The following is a 17,674-nucleotide window of genomic DNA, read 5'->3' on the forward strand; positions in this document are numbered from 1 at the left end:
AAAGAAAACATCGATCTTCTAAACAGCGAAACATTTCAATGTGTATACTTTCCAGTCTTCTCTGTGAATGTTTAAAAATAAATCTGTATCATATAAACTGTTTGGGAGTCAAATTTTTCCATTAGTGGTATATCATGGATATTATTATTTACTTAACATTCTTCTTCAAAAATGTGTATAAATCATAATGTATTTAAATAAATTTGAATATGTAAAGTATACACCCATGGTAAAAAAAGAAAAATTCTAACAGTACAGGAGAGTAGGAAAGAAAAAAACCTTTATGACACTCCTACTACTAAAGGTATCTTGTGATTCCTTCCAGAATATTCTACGGTTATACATCTATAAATGGAATCACTACATTTTTGTTCAACTTATTATTTAATATGTAACAATATAATCTAGATAGATTTCTAAGGTTGCATGGCGTTCTTCATGGTTTGTTGCATAAATATACAATAATTTTTAAACTAGTCTCCACTTGGCCACTTTTGCAATTCTTAGTTCTTTGATGTTATACACAATGATGAAATTCTCACTCTCTCTATTGTCTTTCTTTCTTCTCTCGATAGACAGAAAGATAGATGATCAATAGATAGATAGATATCTTATAATTGCTTAGAACAGTGCCCACATATAATATGTGGTGTGTGTGTGTATGAAGCCAATTTGGTAATATATAACAAAATTTTAAATGCATATCTCCTTTGACTTATAAATTCTGTATACTTTGCAAATCTATACACTTTTAGGATCAATAATATATTTTAAATTTTGTAAAATACTGCCAAATTGCCCTCCAAGAGGATATACCAACTTCCACTTTCACCAAAAGTTTTGAAAGTATTTTTCTACTCTTTCTCCACCCTTTTGCCAACATTAGTGTCAATTTTTTAAAAATTTGTTAAACTGATAAGTGAAAAATTGTATTTCATGGTTGTTTTTAATTTGCATTTCTCTAATTGTTAGTGAGCTTGCTCTATCTATATATAAATATGTATATATACACACATATACACAGAGAGAGCGAGAGAGAGGTACATGTAGATATATAGATATTTATTGCTTATTTGTTTATTTTCCCTGAAAATTGCCTTTTCATGTCCTTTGTGCAGTTTTCTATTGTTTCTCTTTTTCTCATTGATGTCTAATCTCACATGTTATTAAGAAGGTACCAAATTCATGTAACTAGTGTCTTGTTATTAATTATATGTTATTTCCAATTTTTTGAAAGTAAATATTGGAGGTTCTCAGCTCTGTTTGCACAGTAGAGTCACCTGAGAGGTTGTTGGTTTTGTTTAAACACTGATGCTCTCCCCCAAGAGAGCATCAGTATTTGCTTGATGTAATTAGTCTGAGGTGAGGCCCAGACATCGGTATACCACAGGGTTTCTTAATCTCAACACTATTGACACTTTGGACCAGATGAATCTTTTTTTTTTAATATTTGTTTATTTATTTATTTGTTTGTCTGTTAGGGTCTTCATTTCGGCATGCAGGATCTTCTTTGCGGGATCTAGTTCCCAGAGCAGGGATTGAACCTGGGCCCCCTGCATTGGAAGTGTGGAGTCTTAACCATTGGACCACCAAGGAAGTCCCTGGACCAGATTAATCTTTGTTGCAGGGACATTTTCTGTGCTCTGTAGTATGTTTATCAGCATCCCTGGCGTCTACCCATTAGATGCCAAGAGCACACTCCTTCCCAGTTGTGACAACGAAAAATGTTTCCAGATTCTGCCACATGTCTCCTGCATGCAAAATGCTCCTTTACTTCCCTAACAGCCCCCCACTTGGTTGACAACCACTGCTGTACTGGGTTGAACTTCCCCAATGAATCTAAAATGCAAGTAGAGTTGAGAACCATTGTTGTAAATAATGCTGCAATGAACATTTTTAAGCATACGCTGTTGCCTACATCTTTCATTATTTCCTTAGGATAACCTCAGGAAGTTAGCACATCTTCAGGCTTTGGACACAATTTGGTCAATTGCCCTTCCAAAGGATTGTATTGACTCTTCCATCACCAGTGCCTGAGAGCGTCCTCTCTCCCTCACCTTTGCCAGTTCTGGATATTATCAACATCCTTCTCAACCAATCTGATAGGCAAGAAATGTTATCACATTTTGAAGTTGACATTTTGTAGGCTGAATTCAAAAGAAAGCCTAATGAAGAATGTACCAAAGGTGACCTTCAAATCAATTCTCTTTCATCATGTTGGCTAGTTGATTGCACCACTTGTGAAAGCCTGAAGGGCTTGGATAAGTTTCTATGCTGATCTAGCTCCGGTGGTGTCTTCATAAATGTTTAACAACTGGCTGTCTAGAGGTTAAAAATAACAAACAAACCAAAAAAAAAAAAAAACCCACCAGAAACCCATGACATTTGTTATGTTTGCCAATTTCTGTGATGTAAATACACCCACTTACATTTCAAGTTATCAGTGTGATGTCACTAACTACATAGATGGGAAGAGATGTACATAACTCGTTGCTGGTGGCTGGCAGGATCTGGCTCCAGCTCACCACAGCTTTGTACGAATGTTGAAATGACTGTATAATTCAGTTCCGTGTCCTACATCTAATAGTAAGAACTTAACCTATTCCCGTTAGATTGGGTATATGTTAGCAAAGTGCACAAGCAAATAAGTGATGAGTTTGGCCCATGAGTTCAGCTTGTGTAATAAAAAATTTGAGAGAGAACAAGGATAATAAGTGAAGACAAGGGCCTGTGTCATCCAAAATACTTATTCTAAATGCCCAGTAGCTTTAGTATCAACAGCTTACCACTTTGTGTAGTATAACCTGACTTGAGAGTCTACCCTTGACTTTGACACTTACGAGATATCCAGCCTTGAGCAGCTCCCTTAAATTTCTGTGTCTTATTTTTATCCCATGAACTGAAGAGGAAAAGAGGTATATTATTTCCAAGAGGACTGTGCAAAGCAGTCCGTAGACATCAGGGATGCAGCAGGGCCATCGCCCCACTGATTAACACGAAGCCACAGAATGACAAATCAGCCAACTTCAGCTCTGTGCCCTCAAAACAGTTTCAGAGCTTAATAATCATCGTGCCCAGCACTGAATGGAAATGCATGACTTGACTTGCTAAGCAGTTTCCCAGTGACAGCAGTCAAAATAAGAATGAGTTTTCCTTCTTCCCAACATTAAAAAGAAGCAACAGGGCTTCCCTGGTGGCACAGTGGTTGAGAGTCCGCCTGCTGATGCAGGGGACGCGGGTTCGTGCCCCGGTCCGGGAGGATCCCACATGCCATGGAGAGGCTGGGTCCGTGAACCATGGCCGCTGAGCCCGTGCGTCCGGAGCCTGTGCTCCGCAACGGGAGAGGCCACAGCAGTGAGAGGCCCGCGTACCGCTAAAAAAAAAAGCAACATATAAGATCAGGTTCCAGGGAGAAAATAACCTATTAACTTCAGTAAATATTCAACTCCATTGTTCAGGGACTGTTTAACCTGTTTAAGAATTTCCTAAACTAGTAGTTCTTACTCCTGACTGCAAACCAGACTTGCCAATGGAGGTTTTAAAAATTACAGATGCCTGGCTCCACCCACAGGCATTCTGGTTTAAGTGGTTTGGAGTCGGCTCTAGAAATCTGTATTTTTTAAACGCTCCAGGTAATTGTAATGTGCAATGGTTCCTAAACTTGAATCTGCATGAGAATCCTTGGGGGGAAATTTATTAAGCACACAGGGTCCTGGGTAGGAACCTGGTAAGAATCTGCAGAGATTCTAATTTGGTGGGCTTTGTCTCTGAAGTGGGACCCATAAACCTGAACTTTTAACAAACCCCTCAGTTCAAGACTCACTGTTAATGTAGACAGTGGGGAACGGTTCAAGGATTGGGCAGCCATGGGATATGATCAGATCAGATCAGGATCCCAGTACGATGACTGGAGCGGGCAGATAGAGGAAGACTCGTCAGGGAGCTGTGGGAGATTCCAGGCAAGTGATTCTGGTCTGAAGTAGGTCAGGGGCATTGGGAATGGAAGGCAGGAGCTGGACCTGGGACAGACTTGGGAGGTGGGATTAGCAGGATTTGGTGATTGATTGGATGTGGAGAATGAAGGGATAGGAAGGAGTCACAGATGACCCCCAGGGCTTCTCCATTCATGACTGGTTGGATGGTGGTAAAAATAAGGATATATTTTTATATCCTTTGGAGAGAATAGCAATGTGTTTCAGTCTGGGACCTGATGCATTTGAGATGCTTCTGGAACACCCAGTGTGGATATTCGGTGAGTGACTAGATGGTCAGCTCTGCCATCAAGAAAGATGATAGGACTGGTGATGGAAGACCTGAGCGTCACTGGGCCAAAGGCAACAGTAGAAGAATGGAAACGGATGAGTGACGGATGAGTTCACTCAGGGCCAACTTCTCCATCGGGCCCAGCAGGCCCAGTGCCTAGTGCCCACAAAAATGTTTTAATTGCTTTTGAAAGCAGAAGAAAGCAGAAGAAAACAAATAAATATAATAATAATGAACCCAGTCTGGATTATTTGCATCTTTATACCTATGCAGTCGTAAAACAGAATTTTTAATATCCTTTATGGAGGAGGGGCCCCCAGAGGCAAAAGTGCCTCGGGCCCACAGAAGTCGTCACGTTGCCCTGAGTCCACCCAGAGAGGGGAGAGCTGAAGCCAAGCTCAAGGAACTCTTGGGTTTTGCGGGGATTTCTCCCCTCCCCTGTGTGTGGAGTACCTTCGGCCATACTGTGAAACTGAGAGACCGTCCTCAGAATAACAGTTTTAAATGCTTAAAATAAAACATGCAGGGTTACCAGGGAACTAATTATGTTGAAAGAGAGTTATCAAAACACTATAAAAAAACTAATTTGGGACATAGTCATGTGTGTGTGTGTTTATCAATGCACTGAATAGTAACGTCCAGCAGCAGACCTAAAATCTGCCATCATTTCGAAGCAGTGACAAGCGTTCACTTTGAAATAGCAGCAACAGCTACACATGTGAGATTCAAATGTCTGTGACTTGTCCTGGTGGCCAAGTCACAGGCACTGCTGACACTCTTGTGTTTTCTTGCTTACACCCATAATGGAAGGAGAAAGGATGACTTTGATTTAGAACTTGGTGGAAATGAAGAAGTGATTTTCCCCCAGCCAAGTTCACAGATGCCTGAATTCTATCCACAGTCTCCTTGGGGGTCCATGGATTCCGGTTTGGAACTCCTAGCCTAACAAGCGTCGGGGAAGAGGCGACGGGGAGAGATCAGAGGAATAGGAACAGAGGCAAGAAAAACAGGACCAAAATGTGGAATGTTTAATAAGAGCTGCCCCAAAGTGTTAAGAAAAAGAGAGTGGGGAGTGGGAGGCAAACATTGCTCCAAATAAACTATCAGCCCCTTGAGGACAGGGATTGTATCCTGCGTAATCCAGGGGTGGGAGGGTCATAGAGTTATCATAGGGACTGTATGAAATTAATGCAATCCATCATCAGCTACAGACTGAAGAAATGTTGCCTCCTACACACATGTAAGAGAAATTTTCCATTATGTATAGATGATGTTGCAATAAATAAAATAGAAATCTGTTGTCCTTGAATCCTGGTTTCTTTGGGTCTTTATGTATTTTCTCCGTGGGAGTGCTCTAAAATTATATGGAGGTCATTGAACCATCAACTATGCTGTTTTCTCTGCTTAGAGGGTTCTTACCCACACCCTGCCCTCCTTTGCCAAGACAACTCTTACACCTCCTTGGGTCTCAGCTTAAGCATCACTTTCCTAGGGAGGTCTGTGCTGACCCCTTCCAAACATTAGGTCACCCCATTACACATCTCCAGGGTTCCCTAGATGGCTTAGCTCCCATCACATGTATGATAAATTAGCTGTCCAATAGTTGTCTCTACTCTCTCCGTGAGAGAGATTGGGACTGCATCTGAATTCCCAAATGAAGAATGAATGTTTGTCGACTGGATGATGGGTGGATGGATGGCCCACCAGGAACAGGAGAACAAATAATATGTGTAAATATTTTCCTTTTTCCCATTGCCTCATCAATTTTCACCGATTTTGCCTGACATTTATTTCATACTTCCCCTAGGTTTAATCCCCATTGCCAATTCATATTAACTTTGGACTCTGAATTCAGAGACTGCTGTAACTTCTGATTTGCCCCTCAATGCATTTGGGGGGCAGTGGGCTGGAGGGGGGAAGTTACCATTCCCATGGTAGGAATCGGCAGAAAGAAAAAAAAGACACGTGGTTGGTTTGGGAGTAAGGAAAAGTTGGGAGGCAGAAAGTGAGTGAAGGGGTATCAACTTGATAGAACTCAGGGAAAACCATCAGCTGTACTTTACTGCCCTGTGAAAACCCCAGGAGCGGACCTGAGGAGCCTTTTGAGGGGAAGCTTGCATTTTGCTGCCATCTGGTGGCTATTACTGCAGCAGTTCGCACAGGAAAAAATTCTACCCAACATCTCTGCAGCACCTATTGTGTTCAAGGCTCTATTCCAGGCAGTCTATAAATAATTCCTTATGTTTTTATGCTTCTTTACCAATGACAGAGCGTTTTCACATACAGTATTGTAACTCATCCTCATAGCAACCCCGTGAGGGAGACCCTGAGCTGGTAAAATTACTCCCATTTTGCAGATGAGGAAACTGAGACCCAGCTTGCATAGGCCCTTGCCCCCGGGCAAGAGCAGAGCTCAGATGAGGCTGGAACCCACGTTATCTGACTCCTAGTTTGCTGACTACAACCAAATTGATATTACTTCTTTAGTTTTATTCTGGGTAGAAGACAAAACAAACAAAACAAACAAGCAAACAAAAGCTAAGTTCTCTAGCTCTGAAGGCACATAAACCCTGGAAAGTGACAAAGAAAAGGAAAATGGACCAAGAAGAGAGAGAAGGAAGAAACAGCATCTCTAACCTTTTTTTCCAAGCTCTAAACTTATTAATTTCAAGTAATATTCCCAAAGTTTAAGATTTCAGATCAGGGAATTCCCTGGCAGTCCAGTGTTAGGACTCCGCACTCTCACAGCCAAGGGCCTGGGTTGAATCCCTGGTTGGGGAACTAAAATCCCACCAGCTGTGCAGTGTGGCCAAAAAAAAAAAAAAAAAGGATTTCAGATCAGTGAGAGACAAGTAAGAATCAGCACACATAGCAATACTGTATTGTATAATGGAAAGTTGCTAAGACGGTAGATCTTAAAAGTTCTCATCACAAGAAAAGAAAATTGTAATTATGTGAGGTGATGGATATTAACTAAACGTATTGTGATAATCATTTACAATATATACATATATCAAATCATTATGTTGTACATATAAAACTAATATAATTTTACATGTCAATTATATCTCAATTAAAAATAAATTTAAAAAAAAGAATGAAAAGGAATCAATTAAGTTCTTCACTTGAAGCTTGGCATTAGAAGGAACCCTGAAAGTCACATAAATTACTCTTCCTCGCAAAGCAAGTACCCTCTACACAGTATCCTCCAAACTTACCGTGCGCACAAGCTCCCTGGAGATTGTGTTAAAATGCAGCTTCTGATAAAGTCGGTCTGGGATGGAGCCTGAGACTCTGCATTTCTAACTGGTCCCCAGGTGAAGCTGACGCTGCAGGTCCACAAACTGGTACTTGGAGTCACAAGGGTCTAGAGCAGAGAGTAGCAGACTTGTTCTGTGAAGGATGAAAATATTTGAGACTGCAAGTCCTACAGCCTCTGTTGTGACTACTCAACTTTGCCTTTGTGAATTCTCGATTCTGCCATTATAACACAATAACAAACTTAGATAATACATTAAAAATAGGTGTGGCTGGACTTCAAAAACCTTTATTTACAAAAACAAAAGGCTTGCTGGATTTGGCCTGCAGGCTATAGTTTGCCCACCCCTGCTCTAAATATCTCTATTCCTGGAAGAGTTTTACGCCTGTATTGAAAATGTGTTGGCCGGGTTGTGTGAGGGGTACTATCCAGTCGAGATTTCAGTTCTTAACCCCAAAGACGGTCACCACCACTCCCTGCTAAACTGTTCCCATTCATTTAAACTATACTGGGAATCAATCTGACATCAGCTTTCGAGAAAGGGGTAGAGAATTGAAAGTAATATTACTAACACTCACATAGTGTTTATGTTCCAGGCACTGTTCTAAGTTCTTTTTGTATATTAACTATTTAACCCTCACAACAACCTTATGAGGAGGCACCATTATCGTCTCCACTTTACAGATGAGGAGACTAAGGTTAGTTAAGTAATTTGCCTGGAGTTGCACCAAGAGTAATCAGCAGATTCAGGTAGGCCAGTGACAGACTCCCTCCTCTTTATTGCCTCATTATACTACTTCTGAAGAGAAGAAGCACTTGGTACCATTAGTTGGGGTCAATGGATGGAGGGGGAAAATGAGTGACATGGAGAAAGATGCAAAATCAGGAAGCTGAAAGTTAAAGATAAATTATTTTCTGTTGTCTAATTTGCTGAGACCAGACCCTGTTAGTGGGAGTTTGCTTACATTCTATTTTGTCATGCATTAAATTTCTTTAATGATGGTATATGACTATTATTTTCCAAGAGTCAGAATAGAAATAAACCAAACATCGGTAATTCTCGCATTCAGTTGTAATCCGAGCTACCCCTCTTTTGTTAAAGTGCTTTAAGTGCACACTACCCTTAAAACAAAGTGTCAGGCAGAGCTTGGAAGAGTGAGTTTTCCAAGCAGTTTAGCTGGGCAATTTGAAAACTTTTACCTGCCATGTTCAATGCCCTCTTCCCAACCTGGGAAAACAGGACTTCAAGTGTACCTCCCTATGTCAAGACCAGCCATAGAGTGTGCTGTCAAAGTTTTCTGTTGAGGCAAGTCTTCTTGTTGAGACTTCTTCATATGTAAAAATAAAACCCAGACCATATCTGTTTGTATAGATCAGAGATTCCCAACCTCAGCATTATTGAGATTTTGGACCAGATAATTCTTTGTTGTGGGGAGCTGCTATCTGTGCATTGAAGGATGTCTAGCAGCTTCCTGTCCTACTATTCACTAGAAGCCAGTAGCATCATGCCAGTATGTGGCAATCAAAAATGTCTCCAGATGTTGCTGTTATCCACTGGGAAGTCACAATCACCCTCAACTGAAAACCACAGGACAGATCAATGATAGTTTTCAATTCAAGAATGCCCACCACCATCTGTTTGTGGGGGTATATATTGGCATAAACCTTTTGAAGAGTGGTTTTGAAAGTAGGCTTTGGAAAGCAATTATTAAATTATTCAAAATATTTGCATTGGGAAGGAAAGGGAAAGGATTTATTATTTATAGCCCAGGAAATGTAAAAGAGTCATTAGGAATAAAGGTTTGACAATCTATAAGACTTTATTTCCCCTGAATGATAGGCACAGATCTGGTAGCTGCCGGCTCCCAACAATCCCTGAAGCAACCGTGTGCATGAGAAGCCCTTGGGTAATTGATCTGAGGTGCGGGCATCTGGCTTAACGGGCTTGTCTACCTATTATTTCCCCGACTACAGTGATTGGTCCAAGGGTGAGCCAAAGCGGTAAAGATGGGAGCCCAGCATCCGATAGCCATCCCCGCAACCTAGTGAAGACGCTGTTCTGAGAAAACGAAGCCAGTAAGTAGAGAGCAGTATGCGTGAGAGGCACAAAGAATCTTCGCGATTGGAACATCGTGGAATCTGGTCATCCCTGTGGCCAACTCCAACCAGGACATTCCCGTGGTTTCATTATGTGAGCCAGTTTATTCAAGCTAACTCATGTTGGATTTTTGTCTCTTGCAACCATTGGGTTTTGACTAAGACACCTTAGCAAAGATGTAAAGAGAATCCACGTGATGACCGGGAGCACCGATAAAATGTTGACTCACAAATGTCCTGAGGAAAGAATCCGTGGGCGAACCAGACGGGCGCACAGTCACCTATTTTGTACATTCTGGTATGGCTCTAGAAAATTCTCAACACGTATGGCTGCTTCTTCCCATCTACAGATAGCCACCACAAGAGCTTCCGTTGGTTCAAAGGATTTATACTTCCCAAAGCTTTCACATTCGTTATCTCATTTCCACCATAACTCAATCAGACAGGGAAGGAGATTTTTAGCATCCCTGTTTCCAGGTGAGAAAATGGGGCCACCATGTGGCTAAATGACTTTTTTATGTAATGCAGGGGTTTGGAACAAGATAAGCAGTTCTCAAATTCAATCGATCACGAACTGTGTCATGACTGATTTGATGCTAGTGGTTAAAACACCGGAGCTGGAGAATGACTCATCTTTTTTTAAATAATACCTTATCCCTATAACAACCTAATTCTCGTCTGCGTTCAATGTGCTTTCCTAAGTAGGAGAAAAGGAGTGGAGTTACAGCTGGCATATTGGGAATTTAATGGGAGTGTTATGCATGTGAATATCCAACCATGTGCGTCCCAACAGAGAAAAAACAAAAAAAAAAGTTGAGAGTCAATGGATTAGCCAGGCCTGGAAGTTGCTTCCAGCTCTAAAATTGGCTGATTCACCCAAAATAAATGAGTTAATGGCATTCAAGATCAAAACAAACCACTTTCCCTTGTCCATGGATCTTATTAAGGATCACTCACTTCAAAGAGTGGTACATTGATCATAAAATGTATCATCCAAACCAAGACAGTTTTAAGAGAAAAAGGGACAATGGAATGGAACATCAGGGCAATAGAGTAAACAGGAATTGTGTTGAACAAACCAGGACTTGAATCACCCTAAGTATATGTAAGTCAAGAAAAGTACATTTATGTAACTGGAAACCACCAGACCTGCCCCAAGGAACGTCACTCTAAAGGCAAGTTGGATGTGTCTTGGTTTCAGTTCCCCCAAAAGCAGACTTTAAGACAAAGATTTCGGTGCAAGCAGTTTATTGAGGAAGTGAAGGAGAGTGGGAAAGTGAGGCAGGGACAGAAAGGAGGCCAGTAAGAGTGTGTCCTCAAGCCAGCAACCGCTGAGGCCAACTGGAACGGGATCCCTGAGGCGGTCACAGATGTGCCGCCCACATTCCCCCTCGAGGAAGGACTTGCTGTCCACCTGCGAGGAGTGGGGTCAGCAGATGGCCCCCAGTTGTCAGCTCCTTCAGGGTCTGCTTTAGGGGCAGAGAGACGCCTAGCTCAAGGTAACGTCCTTCCCAGAGCAGCCTGCACTGCTGACCGAGCAAGGCCAGGCTATAAATCTGCCCATTTCCTCCAGATGCGGGACAGTCTGATGGGCAGTCCTCGCTCCAGAGCTTCCCTCTGGGTTGGCCAAGCCTTTGTCAAGCTACTATTGCAACCAGACTTTTCTTTTCAGAGGGGCTGAATCCCAAACCCCATATAAGCATCTGCTTCCAGAGAACCTATCCCAAAATCATCCCTATAGGGAAACTCAGTGTATTAATCATGTTTTTTTATTTTCTGTATTGTACGATATTTTGACATCTTGGGGGACCTTTCAGACCTGAGGAGAGACTGCCCCTACAGGGCTAGCTAATTCCTAGGGGAGGTGGACTGCTTGCCTGGAACATGTCTAGGCACGCACAGACCACCTGATCCAGTGCCATGACCTCACCCACCTGCTTAGCTAACACACACCAAGCCAATATTTCCTCTGCCCTAATCACCCCAGAATCAGGTCCCGGACAACTGAGGACAGCTCCTATGCCCCAAAGCCCACTGGAATTATTCAAAGGAGCCGATCCTAAATTGTTCGTCCTGCCTCTTCCTTCCTGCAGAAGCTCAGTAAAGGCTCTCGCTTAGGCTTTCCTCTTATTCCTGCTTCTGCCTACTGATCAAAACCTGATGCTTCCCCTGTGGGCCTGCATGGCATGGTGTGTCCCCTTCTCTTGGGAATGTAAGTAATAAACAGTTATTCAATGTCATTGGCTTCTCCCTGTCATCACTCAATCACTGAATGCCTATAACACCTTTATTTGTAATTACTGAAAGCAACCAAGATGTCCTTCAAAAGGTGAACAAACAAGTAAAAGAAGCCAATCTGAAAAGGCTAAAGGCACGACATTCTGGAAAATACAAAACTATAGTCAAAAGTAAAAGGGATTCTAGTAAAAAGAGACAGGAATAGATCAGTGGTTGGCAGCACTTTGGAGGAGGGAGGGAGGGATGAATAACTGAAGAACAGAGGATCTCCAGGGCAATGAAACTACTTTGTACGATACTATAACGATGGATATAGGACATTACATATTCGTCAAAACCCATACAACTGTACAGCATAAAGAACAGACCCTAATGTAAACTAGGGACTTTAGTTAATAATAATGTATCAATATTGGTTCACCAATTGTAACAAATATATCATACTAACATATGATGTTTCTAAGAGGAGAAACTGTGACCAGAAGAAGGGGGTATATGGCAACTCCGTACTATCTGCTGAATTTTTTGTAAACCTAAAACTGTTCTAAAACCAAAACAAAACAAAACAGTATGTGAAAGAAGAAAGATAGGGGGAAAAATGGATGGATGTTCCGGAACAGTTGTATCTGGGCTCAGACAAGAAGCGGGAAATGGAAACTTTCAAAAAAAAAAAAAAGGGCTTCCCTGGTGGCACAGTGGTTGAGAATCTGCCTGCCAATGCAGGGGACATGGGTTCGAGCCCTGGTCTGGGAAGATCCCACATGCTGCGGAGCAACTAGGCCTGTGAGCCACAACTACTGAGCCTGCGCGTCTGGAGCCTGTGCTCCGCAACAAGAGAGGCCGCGATAGTGAGAGGCCCACGTACCGCGATGAAGAGTGGCCCCCATTTGCCACAATTAGAGAAAGCCCTTGCACAGAAACGAAGACCCAACACAGCAAAAATAAATTAATTAATTAATAAACTCCTACCCCCAACATCTAAAAAAAAAAACAAAAAAACAGACGTAACCCACTAGAAACCACTTCACACCCATTAGGATTGTTATAATTTAAACACACACAGAATAACAAGTGTTAGTGAGGAAGCGGAGAAATTGGAACTCTCTTACATTGCCAGTGGGAATGTAAAATGGTGTAACCACTTTGGAAAACAGGTGATTCCCATATGACCTAGCAATCCCGCTCCTGGGTATACACCCAAGGGGACTGAAAATGAGGACTTGAACAGATACTTGTATTCCAAAGTTCACTGCAACATTATTCATAACAGCCAAAACGTAGAAACAACCAAGGTGTCTGTCCATGGATGAATGGATAACCAAAATGTGGTGTATCCATACACCCATGGAATATTCTTCAGCCATAAAAAAGGAAGGACATGCTACAACATGGATGAAACTTAAAATTATCCTGGTAAATGAAAGAAGCTAGATAGGTTAGGTCACATATATGGTATGATTCCATTTATATGAAATATATAGAATAGGTAAATCCATAGAGACAGAAAGTAGTTCAGTGCTTGCCAGGAACTAGGAAGGGGGGGAATAGGGAGTAACTGCTAACAGATTCAGGGTTCTTTTGGGGTGATGGAAAACAGTTCTGGAATTAGATAGCGGTGACGGTTGCTTAACATAGTGAATATACTAAAAACCACTGGATTGTTCACTTTAAAAGGATGAATTTTATATTATGCAAATAGTATCTTAATTTAAACGCACATAAATAACACAAGTGCCAAACGCGTTCCTCCTTTGCTAAGATCTACGTGAAAATGGAGCTTCCTAGAAGTAACCTACTTACGGGTAATGCTGATCTATTCAATGTCAAGAATTTGTTTTTCAAAGGCTAGACTTTTTCATTTCTAGTTAGTGGTTTATTAAATAAAACTATTGTGCTTATTCTCTGCTTAAGGAGAAAATATTACAGCAAAAACAAATCCAGATACCTACATGCTTGTGACCCATCATTAAATAATTTCTTTCTGATTCACGGGATGTAAAGCAGTCACTCAATTTCTAGCGTCTGAGATTCCTGGGGAACCCCAGTTTCCAACATTGCTTGTAATTCTTTTCTCAATAGGGGTGTTATTGAGAACAGTTTCCCAGGATACCTACAAGCAAAGATTGGGTTCATAAACAGACTGCATTTGAATTTCCACTGGGTGTTCTGAGAGCACAGAGCCTGCTGGGTATACATTTTAAAACACCATCTCTAGATCTAGCTTTAGTCTCTGCCTCCCAGCTTATGCTCATGAAAATGAGTACATCCACATGACAGAGGTTTCAAGGGCAACTTTGACCTTACAAAACACACAATCCCAGTATGTTGGTAGATTTCTAACTGGTGATCTGTGGGAACCCTTAGGGATATAGGTCCTCTAAGTCTCATTCTTTCAATCTTCATTCTTCCAAATATTTACTGAGCACCTGCTATGTGCAGGCACTGTTCTAAGCACTGGGTTCAAGAAAGAAGGGGCCAGAAAGTACCTGCTTCTAGTCACAGAGTCGGTTTACAAACCAGCTGCATATCTTCGTGCCATTATTCTACAGAACAATAATCAAATGCCTTCAACGTGCTCAGCACAGTGTTAGACGCAGGTGAACGAGGCTCTGGTCCAAGAAGTTCACAGAGGGGAAAAAAATGGTCAATAAATAAAGGGAAAGTGTTAAACCTTGCTGGTGTTTATTTATTTATGTGCGGCTGTGTTCCAGAAAAAGATTTAAGGCTGCTTACAAGGATACATGAAACACAGCCAGATTGCATAAATTATAAGTAGGAGAGAAGGGAGAAAAAGAAAAACAAAACAAGAGTGAGGACTGAAATGGGGCCAGAAATGAGACTAGCACAGAGATAAATATAACTTCCTCTATGCTTATAGCCTGGTGTAGTCACTGGTGTAGTAGATGCTGCTGGGGCCCTGCCCAGAGTCCCTCAACACTCCTCTCTATGCACCAAAGGATGCTCATTGCTACACCTGTGACTCTCTGAATGAGAGCTTTGTTCTGGCTGTGGAAGCACACCCGGCCAGCAAGCAGGATGGTCTGGAAGTCCCAAAGAGTTTGTGTCCCTAGAAACAGCCCCACCCAGTGATGGATGGGTGTTGGTGGAGGAATCTCCTAGCTTCCTCTCCTTCCACTGAGATAATGTGAGGCCTGTTCTCTGCAGTCTCCCAGTGCCCCCGGGGATGCTGAGCTCCACTTGCCCGTAGCAGTCACTTGCTTGCCACATGACCTTTATTGGTTGTCTTCCTTTCTGCGTCGCACTTTCCCTCTCCCCATGCTGCTGTTTCCTGGGATCATCTCCCAAATAAACTACCTGCCCTTGGGTCCTTATCTCAGGATGGGCTTCCTGGGGAACCCAATAAAAATAGTTCACCATACCCTCCTCTGCTATTTATTGTAGAGCTCCAGGCTCCTGCAAAATTCACTCCCTGTCAGAATCTCTGGGGATGCTCAGGAGGGAGTCAGTCACACATGCTCAAAAACAAGTCTAGTCATCTACAGTGTTTATGGCTTTTTCCTCCTTTTCTCCTGTTCTGGACACCCTCCCATCAACCAAGCATGCTGTTATTTCTGCTGATTATAACTATCTCGGTTGACTTCCATTTTATCCAAGAGTCATGTCCACCTTGTATTACTGAGTACCAACTTTCCTGCCAGGCACTGCTGCCTCCTATCAGGTACCAAATAGGTGCCAGGTGCCAAAGCAGTTTGATGTTCAACGGTGATGTTCAGTAGGAGGGAATGCCTCCCAACCACACCGTGTCCATCATGTGGATGAGATGCCAGAACAGCATTGTTTGGGGGCCAAAAAGGTTTTCATTAAACAACCTCCTTGGGCTTCCCTGGTGGCACAGTGGTTGAGAGTCTGCCTGCCGATGCAGGGGACAGGGGTTCGTGCCCCGGTCCAGGAGGATCTCACATGCTGCGGAGCGGTTGGGCCCGTGAGTCATGGCCGCTGAGCCTGCGCGTCCGGAGCCTGTGCTCTGCAACGGGAGAGGCCACAACACTGAGAGACCCGCATACCGCAAAACAACAACAACAACAACAACAACAACAAAAAAACTCCTTAGTTTTTACTTATAGCCATAGCCACATAAAACTCAGACATGGTAAGTCCATAAGGACTGGTCATGAGAACTAATCTGAGTGACAGGTACACCACTCTTCTCAAAAATCACCCGTCCAAACTCTAGCCAAACATAAGTCTTGTTTTGAGACTAACTTGTTTGATCGTTTCTTTCCTTTTGATGAGTTATCTCCTGGGAGGTCCTTGGGCCGCTGGTGCCAAGATGATACATGCAACATGTACAAGGTGTCTTGACATATGGGATTATTAACTAAAATACTATTGAATATTGGAGGACATCTACCCAGAACAATCAGTTCTTAGGTCTTCTTTCTGGCAATTGTAGAACAGGATAGCTGTCCATTGAAAATACTACAAGATCATTTGTATGAGAAAAATGCATCTGGTTACTCTTGTGCTCCAAAACCATCAATGGCTCCCCATTACCCTTAAAATAAAATTTAGACTTCTTAACATGACCTACTGGCTGCTGTTGGCTCCTGCTTGCCAATCCCATCTCCTAACCCTTTCCCTTTTGCTCACCACATCCTAGTCTTATGACTTCCTTTCTGTTCTACAAACACATCAAACTCTCCCCCAACCCAAGGCCTTTGCGTCTGTTGTGTCTTCTGCCTGGACTGCTCTTCCCATGGCTCTTCCTATGTCTGACTCCTTTTTCTTCAAATGTCAACTCAAATGTCATCTTCTCAGAGAGACTGCCCAGTTACCTGACCTATATTAGAGACACACACACACACACACTCCCCACCATTTGATAAAGTTACTCTTTACCAAATCATTATATTAATTTTTTTCATAGAACTTGTCAGAATCTATGATTATCTTATTCATCGGTTTTCTGTCTCCTTTCACTGGAATGTAGGCTCCATGAGGACAGGCACCTTGTTTGGTTTTTCACTCCTAAACACTCAGCAGCAACCACAGTGTACACAATATCCACCCAAAATGTTGATGAGTGAATGTCCATAAACAAGGGCTTATTTTTCGTTTCTCAACAGCAGGAAGGCACATACGTTTGATTCATCCAAAACTGATGGTGTATCATGAAAGTATGAGTTGAAAAGCAGGGAGGTCAGCCAACATCCCTTATTTTTCCTCATTTAAAATATTTTAATGATTGTATCATAAGACATTTCCTAGTGATTCTGACTCTGTATGAGCAACAGTAACTGGCAGGAGAGGAGGAAAGCTTCATCAAACTCCCATAATTTAACCCATAACCAATTTCTGGTCCAGGCTAAAGCCTAAGGAAAGGTGAACAAAATTGGCAAACATTATTTCTAACCAACTTTTTCACATGATAGCAAAAATAAATATATAAAAGTTCATGGTAGGTGCTCGGAAATTTTTTGGAATTAGTATTTAGTTTGAGTTAGATCTTTTGACTAACCCACCACTGTCCAATAGAAACGTAATGTGAGTCACATGTATAATTTAAAATTTTCTTGCAGCCACAATGAAAAACATAAAAAGAAACAGTTGAAATTAATGTTAGTAATACATTTTATTAAACTTAATATTTCCAAAATAGTATCATTTCAATAGGTAATCAATATTTTTAAAAAAGATAAAGGAGATCTTTTACATTCTTTTTTTTCATACTAAGTCTTTGAAATCTGGTATAAGTATAATTTTATACTTACAGCATATCTCAGTTGGGATGATTAATTTGAATTGGAAATTACTGCTCTGTATTTAGATTTCAAAAATTTAGGCTTGAAAAAGCAG

At 41.7% G+C, this 17,674-nt stretch overlaps 1 protein-coding gene across 1 annotated transcript in view; it reads left to right on the forward strand.

The window, feature by feature from the left end:
* The first annotated feature begins 3,866 nt into the window (after positions 1-3,866).
* Positions 3,867-17,674, forward strand: part of LOC132598323 (uncharacterized) — a 45,111-nt gene continuing 31,303 nt past the window's right edge. The window contains exon 1 of the mRNA XM_060310137.1: positions 3,867-3,959. Within this exon, the coding sequence (XP_060166120.1) occupies positions 3,867-3,959 (93 nt within the window). The remainder of the gene's footprint in view (positions 3,960-17,674) is intronic.

The sequence above is a fragment of the Globicephala melas genome, chromosome 13, assembly GCF_963455315.2.
Source record: "Globicephala melas chromosome 13, mGloMel1.2, whole genome shotgun sequence".
Taxonomy (NCBI): Eukaryota; Metazoa; Chordata; class Mammalia; order Artiodactyla; family Delphinidae; genus Globicephala; species Globicephala melas.